At 45.8% G+C, this 14,178-nt stretch overlaps 1 protein-coding gene across 1 annotated transcript in view; it reads right to left on the bottom strand.

Moving 5' to 3' along the window:
• Positions 1-379: 379 nt before the first annotated feature.
• tnr (tenascin R (restrictin, janusin)) overlaps positions 380-14,178 on the bottom strand; it is a gene marked incomplete at both ends in the record, with an annotated part of 63,904 nt that continues 50,105 nt past the window's right edge. The window contains 7 exons of the mRNA XM_080546890.1: positions 380-499; positions 1,611-1,774; positions 2,416-2,577; positions 6,681-6,777; positions 7,070-7,221; positions 8,735-8,867; positions 11,758-11,888. Of these exons, the coding sequence (XP_080403016.1) occupies positions 380-499; positions 1,611-1,774; positions 2,416-2,577; positions 6,681-6,777; positions 7,070-7,221; positions 8,735-8,867; positions 11,758-11,888 (959 nt within the window). The remainder of the gene's footprint in view (positions 500-1,610; positions 1,775-2,415; positions 2,578-6,680; positions 6,778-7,069; positions 7,222-8,734; positions 8,868-11,757; positions 11,889-14,178) is intronic.

The following is a 14,178-nucleotide window of genomic DNA, read 5'->3' as shown; positions in this document are numbered from 1 at the left end:
AAATAGAAATATCTTAAGTGTTTTAAGGGCATATAATAATTTTGTTAAAATTACTATGTTTCTTTTCAATGGGGAAAAAAATAGCATACGCCTTCATGTACTCCTACAGTATAGAGAAGAGTTCATGAAAGCTGGTCTGGGCACACACATTCTCCACTCCCTTATACAGGGCAAATAACTACACAACACAAGCCTCATCCATTTGCCTCCTCCTCCCTATCTCAGCAAATATCACCATTGTCATTCAAATGTTTCAATAAATTACATTACAGTAGCATCTCCACCTATTGTCTTGTGTAAAAGCAGGACTGGACTCAGGTGGACTAGGTGGATTGGGAGTTAGGGGGGGGTGGGGGGGGGAGGAGGGGGAGTTGACTATCTATGCAGGGGTGGACCTCCTTCTCTTCCCACTGATGCTGCGGTAGTTGAAGGGCCTGATCTTCATCTCAACGAAGGGGATGGAGAACTCGTGGCCCTTCCAGTGGTACCAGTTGATGCCCTGGGAGACCAAGAGGAGGCGTGCTGGTTAGAAACCATCTCTTCAGGCTACACCTTAACTGTCCCTCCTAAGACCTTTTCATCCCCTCTACCCCCCTGTACAGTTTAATGTAAATAATAATAAATAATACAAATCCTTCTTCTAGTGTTATGACTGTTAATGGCTGCTACGACTGGTGAATTGATGACTACTTAGAGAAATGTACAGTATTTGTTGTAAGTCACCTTGGATAAAGGCGTCTGCTAAATGACCTTTATTTTTTATTTTTTAAAGAAACAGAGGTGGTTCAACAAGGAGATAAAATCATTTAAAAATACCTATCTATGCTTGATTGAGTTTGTCTGTTGGTGCAATGGAAACAACGGAACCAACGAAATAGGCCCAAAAGTGCAATCCGACTCAACAAAAACGCAAAAAATATTTGAAATCATTCAAATTCAAATACTGTTTCGATGCACGTTTGCTGTGTACGGTTCTGTACACTGTAAGATTGATTGTTCCTCTTTTAATGTCTGTTCTGTCCTGTCTGTTCTGTCCTGTCCTGTCTGGTCTGTTCTGTCCGGTCTGTCTGTCTGTCTGGTTTCATTTGATGTCATCAAAGGGTTTAAGACATAGGAGAACTTGTGATGTTGCAAGCCTTCTTTAGTTGTTGCCCCATCAAAGCCCTTCACAAGGCCCACTCTTCCTGCCTAATATCACACATGACAGGCGTGAAAGAAAACCGGCCTTGATTTTAAAATGTACACACTCACTGTAATGTAAGTCGCTTTGGATAAAAGCCTCAGCTAAATGGCGTATATTATTATATATTTAGAGTGAATAGAGAGTTTCTCTTTAATCTTATTCATAATAGCAGTTAGATGAAACAGTTCTACTTTTCCCCAGCTCACAAGGTCACCACTCTGTTAAACCACACAGGTGTACTTATATAAATACTGTATTATACTGTATAACTACAGGCCCATTCTTTTAGTATATAATACTGTATTATACTGTATATAACTACAGGCCTAAACCTCATAATAGAGGTTAGCTTAGTGCAGCTATTCATTCCCATTGCGGCTAGATTGCGGCTAGCTAGTGCCCCATTTAGCTAGCGCTCCCCACTCACCTGACTGTGTCTGGACTCTCCGTATTTGCCATTGAGGTTGGCACGGTGGCAGTTCTTGTACCACCAGGCGCCCTTGTATGACAGGGCACAGTTGGTCACGGCGATGTCATTGTCCTTGTCCTTGGTGGAGAAAGGCCTGCCCTGGTGGTAGCTCAACGAATCACCTGTGGCAGAATAGGGAGGGAGGGGGCAGGGGTGAATTATGAACACAGTTAACCTACACATGGGCTAGGCTAGCTGACTCAGTGGTCTTGTGGTTAGAGTGTCCGCCCTGAGATTGGGAGGTCGTGAGTTCGGTTTTTAGACTGCGGTTGGGCTGGAATTTGTCAATCCTATCTGGCAATACTGCACACTGGCAGACTGGATTGACACCGCAGCAGAATGATGATGAGGGGAAGCAGTGGGAAGGTGTAATACATGTGTTTTGGGAGATGGAGAAAAAGGCTTAAATGCCGCATGGATCGGCGGGTCAGCGGGGTGGCAGGATTGGATTGTCAGAGGTCAGGAATCAGAACTGAATACTTCATTTGTTGTACCAGCCGAGGTTGTTAGGGTCAGTTAGCTGGCAGACATCCATCATCAAAACACGTCAAGAATCCACCCAGCACATAGACGAGTTTAAAACAATCCTCCCTACCCCATAATCGGGTGTTAAAATGCCCTAGTGTACATCAAGTATCAATGCATTAAAAGACAATAAACACTTCCCGAACATGATACACATTATGCTCTCGGAATTCTCTAGTTTTAATCAATTAATTAAGCAATCAATGAACGAATGAATTAGTTCATTGATTAACCTCACCGGCAGTTCCGTTGTACTCTCCTATTCTCAGCTTGTAGAGGTTCCTGGCGTCTCCGAGGGCGAACTTGTCGTAGTTGGCGTAGACGGAGTCCGGGCCGTCCTTCATGTCTATCCTCAGCTCGTAGCGACCCTGAGCTGCTATCTTCTGAACGTTGTCCAGACCTGGTTGAAGAACGGATGAGGTCCTTTAACAGTGTCATACGTTTTTTTCCAAATGATTCCAACAGCTGCCATTGATTACCACCTGGCTGCCACTTGCGCTGACATTATTGGAAGTAAGTGATGTGCACAGGAAATGACACAGACAGATAACAGGAAGCGGTGGAAAGCCTCTGCATACCCTCTAGTCAACAGTCTTTGGTCCAGCTGGCCCTGCCTGCCAGTGCCAGCTCAGCGGAGCTGTGATGATAACGACTACACAGAGATAAGAAACTAGTTTTCGTTGCCAAGATAACAAACTCCCCCACTTGGCAAAGCTTCCTTCTTCCCGTTTAACCTCAAGCAACAGAATCATATGATGCCGTGGATGCATCGAGATAGGAGATATCTTTTAAAAGAAGAAATCAAAACATTTAAGGCCTATTTAGAGCTGCGATAAGCAGTGGGATGAACCAAGGAGAAACTGGACTCTCCAGTATCTCAGTACAAGATGGTAACACGAAGCAAGGCCTTCTGTGGCAAAGGGGGGGGGGGGTAAGAAGCAATTGCTGTAATACGATTTGTTAAACATCCAGCGAACTCCCAATCTGTGGCACTGAATGTGTCGGATCATCGGCTTTCAATCTGATAGCGTAGCACGCTCGCATTCTCTCCTGATTAGGAATGGCCAGGATTAAAAAATGCATTTCGGAGGAGGTGGTGATATTACTTACTCTCATTGTATCGCCTGGCGTTGCGGCGTCATATCAGCTCATTAGCAGCTTTTTACCCAGTCGCACTTTAGCCGAGACGATGGGGGTAATTAAAAGAGAAGAATAACGATCGCGTAGCCTCTCTCCATCTCCCGAACCGCCGCATTAATTCAGTTTATATTACATCATCAAAACGACAATACATTTGGCCAGGGCCGGGGTCAATGAGTCAGATTAATTGATCCATCTGGGCCAGCAATAAAAACTGACTGTGTTTTCAGACCGGTACTGATAACAGCGTTGGGTAATTGCCATCGCTTTAGTGCCAGCCAGCACAATGTTAAGTGTCCCGGTGGATATCATTCCTCCATAGGGTGGGGAACTGTAATTAACCGAAAGTTATGTAGAATGTCATCCAGGTCTTAGAATAGCTCTCGGCATATTAATACCCCAGGTCTGTATGCCGCGTGTGGAGGAGGTGAGGTACTCCGCTGGTGCTGCTGTCAGTGGGGATGTTTAAAAAAAGAAAAAGTCACCTTTATTTAATTAATGTGCTCATTACAGGTGTGTGTGTGTGTGTGTGTGTGTGTGTGTGTGTGTGTGTGTGAGTGCGTGTGTGTGTGTGTGTGTGACCGTGTGTGTATGTGTCATCCCTACAGCATGTGGTACAGTAGAGAGGTGCTACTGGTTCTCCATGGGTGGTCACTTCTGCCCCAGCTCAGTGTCAGTCCCACTGATGGGACATGACCAGGAACACTGATCGTGTGCCAGCCGGCCAGGTGCTGAGCGGAGGTGGTGGTGGAGGCAGGTTGAGTCTCTCTAACGTGGACAGCTAGGCTGCGTGTCTATGTCTGTGGGACAGGACAGGGAACAAAGGGGGAGTTTGCAGAGGTGACATCTTGTTTCTGAGGACAGAGGATGGTGTCTGGCAGAAACATGGTAGAGTACTCTGGTTGAGCTTGTGTGTGCGTGTGTGTAGGCCTGTAACAATTATGTCATAATAGTCTAATGGCGATTATTTTACGTTTTGTCAATGACAATTATTTCTGAGACAATTAATTGTCCAGACAAATCTGGAATTGTTACAGGCCTGTGTGTGTGTGTGTGTGTGTGTGTGTGTGTGTGAGTGTGTGTGTGTGTGTGTGTGTGTGTGTGTGTGTGTGTGTATACATGCGTTTGGTTAGGGACAGCTGATCAGCTGATTCTGTGTCTCCGGTTCTGCATCGATAGTGTCCATTCGGTGCCTGCGAACAAGTGTGTGTGTGTGTGTGTGTGTGTGTGTGTGTTTGTGTGTATGTATGTATGTGTTTGCGTGTGTGTGTGCGTGTATGCGCACGTGTCTGTGTGTGTGTGTGTGTGTGTGTGTGTAGGCGTGTGTGTGTGTGCGCGCACGTGTGTGTGTGTGTGTGTGTCCAGGAGAGGGACAGCTCATATGAAACAGGTTATATGAAATAGTGCTTTTAGCCTTCAGGTCAGGCTTATCCTCCAGCCCACTGGAACATATTGGCAGTGGTGGAACATTTATAAACCTTTTATTAAAGGCGTGCTCATGTGAAGTATTAAAAAATACCTATTTTAAATAGTCAGGATGGTATGTAAAAAGTGCAGCATCATAGAACATTCCGATGCCGTTCTATTTTTCAAATTAAAAAGTTCTAGGGCTATTTCTCAAGGTATTTCTCAAAGTATCGGCTATGAAAAATGTATGTAATCTAATTTAGTTATATATATATATATATATAATAATATTCATGTAATATAATTTAGTTATATATAATAATATTCATGTAATATAGTTCCTCAATTGAGAAACAATAAAAATAAAACTATCCCATAAAGAAGCTTTGTTCTTTTCCAGCTTTTTAAAAATGAATATAATTATGGCCGAGATAATGAGATTTGCAATAACACTCACAGTGCATCAAAGGAGGAAGCCTATTGTTTTGGAAATCAAAAACGAAATATTGCCAAAAAAACAATTACCCTGCCTTCTCAGTGAGAAATGAGAGCTGAGTGAATCTATTAATAAATCAGAAGGCTTTGTGAAGTGGAGTGATGAAGGAAGAGAGGGCTTAGGCTGCATCTCAAACAGTCTAGGCTGCATCTCAAACAGTCTAGGCTGCATCTCAATAGTCTAGGCTGCATCTCAATAGTCTAGGCTGCATCTCAATAGTCTAGGCTGCATCTCAATAGTCTAGGCTGCATCTCAATAGTCTAGGCTGCATTTCAATAGTCTAGGCGGCATTTCAATAGTCTAGGCCAGTGATTTTTAACCCTCTCCTCGGGGACCACCAGCCATTCCACATATTTGATCTGTTCCACCACCAGCACACCTGATTCCACTAATCAAGTGCAAAGCAATTATGATTAGTTGAATCAGGTGTGCTGGTGGTGGAACAGATCAAATATGTGGAACGGCTGGGCCGGTCGAAAAACAAGATGGCGGACGCTGATATCCGACATCCGCTTTCACCGGTCCAGTTTCATATCAGATCAGTGCCGATGAAGGACAGGAGGAGACCGAAGGGGAGGAAAGCCCATGACACTATTGAGCCTCTGGCCGAACCGACACAGCGGAGGAGGATGTGGACCGGCCGGGCCCTGCAGCCGTCAAGATAAGATAAGGAGAGGCGGAGAAGTGCAACATCAACACGAAGCAGCATTTTCCCCTGTGGGCTTTAAATCGTGTCCAACCGTAATACCACACATTCGGCACTGTACTACCAGGATTACCTCCATGAAAATCTCCACTTGGTTCAGTTGAGACAACAATACGTTACTGTACCTAGCCAGAACTCATCCTCCAGGTCCGGTGGAGACAACAAGACATTACTGATCCCTAAGATCATCTGAGGTTGTTGCTTTTTTAAACTGTTCCAAGAGTGATGACTACGCGGGGAAAAAATGGACCAAGCTGTCACAAAACATTAGGTCCACCCCATCTTTATCTATTAAAAAAACAAAAAGTGGCCTGGGGTGGTCCAGTGGTCTAGCACTGCGGTCTACAGTGCACACATATGCCCATGTCGGCATGGGTTCGAATCCGGCCCATACCATGCTGACATGCCCTCTCTCCCTTCTTCTCCTACTTTCCTGTCTGTCTTCACTATATCTGTCCAATAACATAAAAAATATGAGTGGGACTGCCCCCCCCCCCCCCCCGCCCCAAACAAGCTGAAGACTTTTATGTTCTGTTCGGCTTTTAATTTAGTGGTTTTTAAATACTGACAGTTTAGGTTTTGGTTTTTAACTGATTGATTTGTATCACCCCCCAGATTCGGTTGAGACAACAATCCACTACTGTCCCTAGCCAGAACTCATCCACTACTGTACCTAGCCAGAACTCATCCACTACTGTACCTAGCCAGAACTCATCCACTACTGTACCTAGCCAGAACTCATCCACTACTGTACCTAGCCAGAATTCATCCTCCAGGTTCCCGAAGCCGACCCTGTAGTCACTCCACTTCCTGGAGAAGTCCGTCAGACCGTTCTGACGACGTTGGAACACCTAGAACACAATCGGATACACGGTGAGATATACAGTATAAGACTTTGTGTCTAGGCTAGTGTGTGTAGTGTATCCTCTAGGGGAGACCGGTGGAGGTAGATATCAGAGTTTCTCCGATTTTTACCTCCACCAGCCTCCTGTTCTTATCTACCAACTACCACATCCTATATCCTTAACAGTACCGTTCCGCTTACACAAAATCCCCTCGGAGAAATAGTTATCAGACTGTTATCTGAACTGAATTTGAAATAACTTTATCGACACGGTACCGCCTAGGGGAAGAGACACTTACGATCCAGCCGCCCTCGTCCGTGGTCATGTCACAGTAGACCTGGACGCCCTGGTTGGGGTCTCTGTTGATGTAGATAGTGTACACGCCGCTGAGAGACTCGCCGTTCAGGAGGTGCTGGGCGCAGTTCTGGGGCGTCGCAAACAGGCGGTTCCCTGGGGGGAGGAGAGGAGGAGAGGTTGTGGGGGAAGAAGAGAAGAGAAGAGGGGAGGAGGTGTTGAGGAAGAGAGGAAGGGATGAAGAGAGGAGAGGAGCAGAGGAAGAGAGGACAGAAGGAATAGAGGAAGGGAGGGAGAGGAGAGAACGAAGAAGGGAGAAAGAGAAGAGGGGAGGAAGGAAAAGGAGAGGAGAGGAGGTGAGGTCAGCTCTAGCCCATGGAGAGGGTGGAGGCTTGGATACTGGTGATATTTTAGGTGCACCTGATTAAGCTTGGCAGGCGCAACGGACCAATAGAATCATCTCAACTATGCAGACCGTCTCCACCAGTTGCTATAGGTTACATCGAGTGAGGCAAATGAAGCACACATTCAGCGTGTCTGCTGGACCGGGTGTGGACATGCATATGAATAGAACATCGCTGTTGGAAGGGGTACTTGTTACAGAGGCTGGCGCTGGACCTGTAGTCTGACTGTGTACTCTCTATTATGAGTGTGTACTCTCTAGTCTGACTGTGTACTCTTTAGTATGAGTGTGTACTCTCTAATCTGTGTGTATACTCTCTAATATGAGTGTATACTCACTAATCTGTGTGTATACTCTCTAGTATGAGTGTGAGTGTGTAGTCTGAGTGTGTGAGAGTGTGAGAGTGTAGTGTGAGTGTGTGAGAGTGTAGTCTGAGTGTGTGAGAGTGTAGTGTGAGTGTGTGTGTGTAGTCTGAGTGTGTAGTGTGAGAGTGTGAGAGTGTAGTGTGAGTGTGTGAGAGTGTAGTGTGAGTGTGTGAGAGTGTAGTGTGAGTGTGTGTGTGTAGTCTGAGTGTGTAGTGTGAGTGTGTGAGAGTGTAGTGTGAGTGTGTGAGAGTGTAGTGTGAGTGTGTGAGAGTGTAGTGTGTAATGTGAGTGTGTAGTGTGAGAGTGTAGTGTGAGTGTGTGAGAGTGTAGTCTGAGTGTGTGAGAGTGTAGTGTGAGTGTGTGTGTGTAGTCTGAGTGTGTAGTGTGAGAGTGTGAGAGTGTAGTGTGAGTGTGTGAGAGTGTAGTGTGAGTGTGTGAGAGTGTAGTGTGAGTGTGTGTGTGTAGTCTGAGTGTGTAGTGTGAGTGTGTGAGAGTGTAGTGTGAGTGTGTGAGAGTGTAGTGTGAGTGTGTGAGAGTGTAGTGTGTAATGTGAGTGTGTAGTGTGAGCGTGTAGTGTGAGTGTGTGTAGTCTGAGTGTGTGTGTAGTGTGAGTGTGTGTGTGTGTAGTCTGAGTGTGTGTGTGTGTAGTCTGAGTGTGTAGTGTGTAGTGTGAGAGTGTAGTGTGAGTGTGTGAGTGTGTAGTGTGTGTGTGTGTGAGTGTGTAGTATGAGTGTGTAGTGTGAGTGTGTGAGTGTGTAGTGTGTAGTCTGAGTGTGTAGTGTGAGTGTGTGAGTGTGTAGTGTGTGAGTGTGAGTGTGTAGTGTGAGTGTGTGAGTGTGTAGTGTGAGTGTGTAGTCTGAGTGTGTAGTGTGAGTGTGTAGTGTGTAGTGTGCCAGGGCACCTGTAGTGAAGACAGTGGAGACCACAGCGCTGGTCTCCAGCCCCCGGGCCGCCTGCAGTTTGACTGTGTACTCTGTGGTCTCCGCCAGGCCCTCCAGACGGATCCACGTGTCCTCAGCATCCAGGATCAGCTCCTACACACACACACACGCATGCACGCACACACACACACGCACACACACACACACACACACACACACACACACACACACACACACACACACAAATAAAGACCAACAAATGGATGAAATGGATTTTTCTTTTGTAAAAAAAAGTATCTAAGAGAGCCATTCAACGGTTTGATCCGTCATTCAGCGTTTGTTCCGATGGCCTTTTGTCGTCTGTACTGTACCGTTCTGCCCTGCTGTGTTTTTTCCTTGGCAATAAAACGCAGCACTAAAAACGTCAACTACTGCAGTGAGGAGGAGGAGGAGGAGGAGGAGGGGGAGGAGGAGGAGGGGGGGGGGGGGCGACCTTATCAGGCGCTTTAGCAAAAGGAGCTGCCAAAAGGAAAAGGGTCTTTTATTTCGGTCGAGAAACTCCTGACGGCTCAATTCCCTCAATTCCGGTTTGAGTTTTTTGACAAAATCCACTTTTTATCGAGCAAGATCTTCTGCTGCTTCAGTGCAGGCAGCTGTCCCAGCGAGCTCTGGGCCTGGCAGCGGAGTCTGAGGTGGCGAAGAAGAGAAGAGAGACCCTATGCAATATGGAGGAACCCAATGAAATATTCAGGGGAAAAAAGTCACACGTTTTAAAGGGAATATGCTGATGTGTGAATTATGTATTAAAAGCGGGTTTTTGAGTGATGTTTCTGCTGCAGGAGAACCAGACACTATGTCTAGTTGTTAAAATGTGTCTAAGTTGTTAAAATAAAGATTTAATGGCTACACTGACAGGTCCTACTAATGGCAATCCATGTTGCTGTTGATAATGGACAAAATAGCAGGTAGCCAAGCTACAGCGAGTGAAATGGGGAACGACATCAAACACGTGTTTTCTACCATTCCTCATTCCATTCCACGCCTGACAGCGAGCGCCCTACTTCCACCAGCCTCCCTTGGACCACATAATAAAACATGTTTTTGTATATCAGCAAAAATGCCATGAATGCCATGCATGGGATTCCATCGACTGTCACAGTTACTAATGAGTCGATGACAGGACTTTGGTATGGCTTGTGAAATGTACAGTTCATAATTCATACGCTGGGCACTGATTAGTCTAAGTCACAGTTATACGGTCACCTTCCTAAAATAATGGCTTACGTCATATTTTCAAGTTTTGAGAAAAACGGAACAAACTGAACCAAATCTAGAATATATGGTATTTAGGCAAAAACATAATTTTCCTCAAAAGTGGCCATTATATTAAGAAGGTGATGATATGGAATCATAGCATGGGAGAACACGGCGAGCATTGGGAGCAGCTAGAGGATGAAGTGAACGTACGCAGGGTGAACCAATGTCCTGCTCCTCCTCCTCAACAACATCAACAACAACAGCCACACACCACCACATCCTCTGTGCATGACTGACACCCACTGGACAAACACACGCAGCAAACAACCCAAGGTCAATTACACTGTGTGTGTTTGTGTGTGTGTGTGCAAAAGAGAGAGAAAGAAAGACAATTCACAATTTGAGACATTACTGCTCTAATAGATGAACCGAGATGAAGCACAGCCAGGTAGACTTTGAGGACAGTCTAGGGGTCCCGCTTCTTATGATGTAATTAACTGAGAGAGATATCTGCTTGGGAATATCAGGGGAAATTGTCATGGCTGAGTCATTACCAGGCGTATTGCATCCGAATAGCCTGGTTAATCTACTTTATTAATATTACTCAGCTGCATCAAAGAATTTAATTAAAATGAAAAATGTTCTGCCAGGCATATTAAGGCAACTAAACGGCGCTAGATTGGCTGGCACAGACCTTCCGCTTGGGGAATAGAGCTTTGGGATTGGTCCTGCATGGTTGGGAGACCTGTACCATGTTTTCACGCGACACAAAGAAAAAAATCCCGACATATACAGCGTGTCGAAGTCTTGTTATTTCTCATCGTATAACCATCTCTCAAGTCATCAAAGAGGATCGAGTTGGCTATGTATTGCCCAGCAGGGGAGGCTGGTGGAGGGAGAAATCGGAGGACGGAGGATCACTGTGATGCTTGGAACAGAATGAGCAATTGGTATCGCTCTCCTCTTTCCATGTGTTACAAGGAGCCCGTACTCCGTTTTCTACCTCCACCAGCCTCCCCTGGTTCCCAGTGTGTGAATATGTATGTCTCCAGCCTCCAGTGTGTAGCCTATGATTGGAGAGTTTTTGATTGTTAATTCTTGTTGTAGTTGTTGCTGTTGATAAGCACACATTAAGTATATATAATGTATGGCCCCCTCCTACCTTGCCGACCTCGTCCCCCTCCACATCCCCTCCCGTTGCCTCAGGTCTGACGACCAAACCACCCTCAAGACCACCAAGACCAAGCTCTGGACCTGGGGTGATAGGGCCTTTTCAGCCGCAGCCCCGTCCCTCTGGAACGCCCTCCCCAACCACATCAGACAGGCCAACACCCTCCCAACATTTAAACAGGCCCTCAAAACCCACCTCTTCAAGCTTGCCTTCACCAGTTAAGCCCCCCCCCCCCCCGCTCCCCTTCACATGTGTAACCAGCACTACCTTAATTAGGCCCCTATACATTATTTTATTCTTTTTTTTCGTTTCTTTTTATTATTACTATTCAATCTTTTCAGTTTGTAAAGCGTCTTTGAGTGTCTAGAAAAGCGCTATATAAATCTAATGTAATATTATTATTATTATTAATAATAATAATAATATCGCTCATGCGAGCACCTTCACCTACGCTTGTTCAGCAAGATCTTACAGTATCGCCCACTATGTGAATGTGAGACCAGTGTTCATTTGAATACGGTCGGAGGAGTCTTGTTGACTTGTTGCTGTTGACCCTTGTTGCCGTTGACAACAAAACAAACAAGCCGCCGCCCACATCCTGTTTACACTGTTTACCTTCCTGCTGCCGTCAGAGGACTTGTAGGTGAGCATGTAGTTGTCGATGTCGGCTAGGGGCAGTTGCCAGGAGATGAGCGCGCTGCGGTGGTTCACCTCGGTGGCCGTCAGGTTCTGGGGTGCGTCCATGGCTACAGGGGAACCAATCACATGTCATGTTATTGATTGATTGATTGATTGATTGATGGATGGATCATCCTAACGTGACAACTGTAAATTGATTCACTTCATTGTCCTCTAGCCATACGCCTGGACTCATTCAATCTGAGGGAAGATTGTCACAAAAAATAAATCAATAAGCCATTTCAAACAATATTTTCAACACAACTTTTCGTCCAAGCCTCAATATTCTCCGCCGCCCAACTCTCTCTCTCTCTCTGTCTCCACCCCCCCCCCCCCCCCCCCACCCCCTCTCTATCTCTTCATCTCCTCATCCTTGTCTGTTGTGCTCAGGTAGCGTGTTCCTTCCCAGAGACCTTTGACAGTTGGTTAATTAACAGCTTGTACCTGCGCTGATAACCCCCAGCACTAGAGGAGAGGAACCCCTGCGCCATGACAACCCGCCCTCTCCCCCCCAGCTACACCCTTCAGACTGATGGGCAGAATTACGATAGGGGCATTTGTCTGTCAGTCCGTCTGTCCACACACAATGACCCGCCTGCCTCCTCCAGTGCTTATCTGACAGTCCGCCAGCCCCCCCGGACACGACTGCAGACGCTGAGAGAGGCGACGCTTATCTCCTCTCAGTCTGTCATGCTGCCACGGTGACGGACACGGATGCCGCAGTTCAGGTAGTCGGATAAGAGGAGTGTGTGTGTGTGTGTGTGTGTGTGTGTGGGGGGGGGGGTGTACAGAACCTCCGCCAAGCGCTCTTAAGATGACATCACCATGCCCACACTTCTACTGGGGGTCTGTCTCTGTCTTCTGCCTTTTTCTCTGTTATGAGGAACAAGACTCCTCGGGTTTGCGAACCTGGGTTCGAACCCCGCATGAACCCATGTGAACTCTGTAGCATTGTCAGGTCTGAAATATATATATATATATATATATTATACAGAGTGCTCCTGTGGTTATGAGTGTTGATTATAATTTTCTTTTTATTCTAATGTCATGTAGCTTTAAAACATCCGTCATTGTGCTGCTGGAAGGGGAACTCAATAACAGAGAACAGGAAGGTGCTGTACCAAAGTACTTAATAATGCCCTAATCATTTGCTATTATCAAAACCTTCCCGCACTGCTATTACGCTCACCGACTGACGGTCAAATCCCCCAAAGTAATGATCATAATAATCACTGTCATTATCCCGAAAAAAACCTCCCTCGACGTCATTACATCCCTTGAACAATTGACTGGTCAATTCGCAGCGAGAGTGAGTCAACTAATTACTTAATCAAACAGGACAATGACGTGGGCGGCCAGGCGCTCTTTATTAGAGCATAACAGCCCGAGAAAATCCAGCCGCAGATTTGGCAGAGCATAACCATCGGGAGAAAATTAAATTAAGTGGCTCAATTAGGAACAACAACGCACAAAAAAAGAAAAAGAAACGCCCTCTGAAGTTGAGTGAACTAGTTCCTGCGATTTACATGTCGTGTCATCATCCCAGTCAGGGAGGCAGCCTCTGAGGTGTAGCAGCCAATGGACCAGAACACTTTGCAAATTAATTTGGCCGGAAAAACGGTCTCTTTAGATTTAAAGACGGCGTCTTTAGATTGAAGTTTTTAATTAAAGTTTAGTTTAGGGTCGTGGTTGATTAAACATGCGGCTATGCTAATCAACTGTATCGAGATTTACCTCAGAGTTTGTAACTTTAACTGGAAGGGAAAAAAAAGTACTGGTTGTTCTATTCCAGGATAAACATACAGAACAGCGCAGCCCACTTGCATGTTCATGCAGCTCCGCTGCAGTGCAGTCTGGGTAACGTGGTTGCCCCGCTCCCAAGGGGGCGTTAACAGAGGGCTGGTTTGCTGACAGAAGGCTTTTGTTTCAAAACACCGAAAATAAAGTTCAGAGCCCAACTCCTCCGCTGCTGATAAACTAGAACACTTTCCCTCCCCCAGCCTATAGAGATGGTACACACACACACACACACACACACTAGGGCTGCACGATTTGGGGAAAAAATCGAATTGCGATTATTTGGACAGATATCGCGATTGCGATTAATTTGCGATTATTATTTTTTTAAATAGCAAAAAAAAAAAAAAAAAAAAAAGGAAGTTTTTGTAAAGTGTGGCCATATCTCCGGCTAGGAAGGTCGTATCAACGTGCAGTTTGTTTGTACGTCTTCAGGGGACTTAGAGGCTCCCTCCTCTAGCACCCCCACAGCCCGAGCTACGAGTGAAAGAACTAAACTTACATTGGGTTGCTTTAAAGTTGGGTTGCTTTAAAATCAAGCTTCAGATTAAAACATGTGAT

The sequence above is a fragment of the Nansenia antarctica genome, assembly GCF_963989245.1.
Source record: "Nansenia antarctica genome assembly, chromosome: 16".
NCBI lineage: Eukaryota > Metazoa > Chordata > Actinopteri > Argentiniformes > Microstomatidae > Nansenia > Nansenia antarctica.
This window is presented reverse-complemented; position numbering and strand designations above follow the sequence as displayed.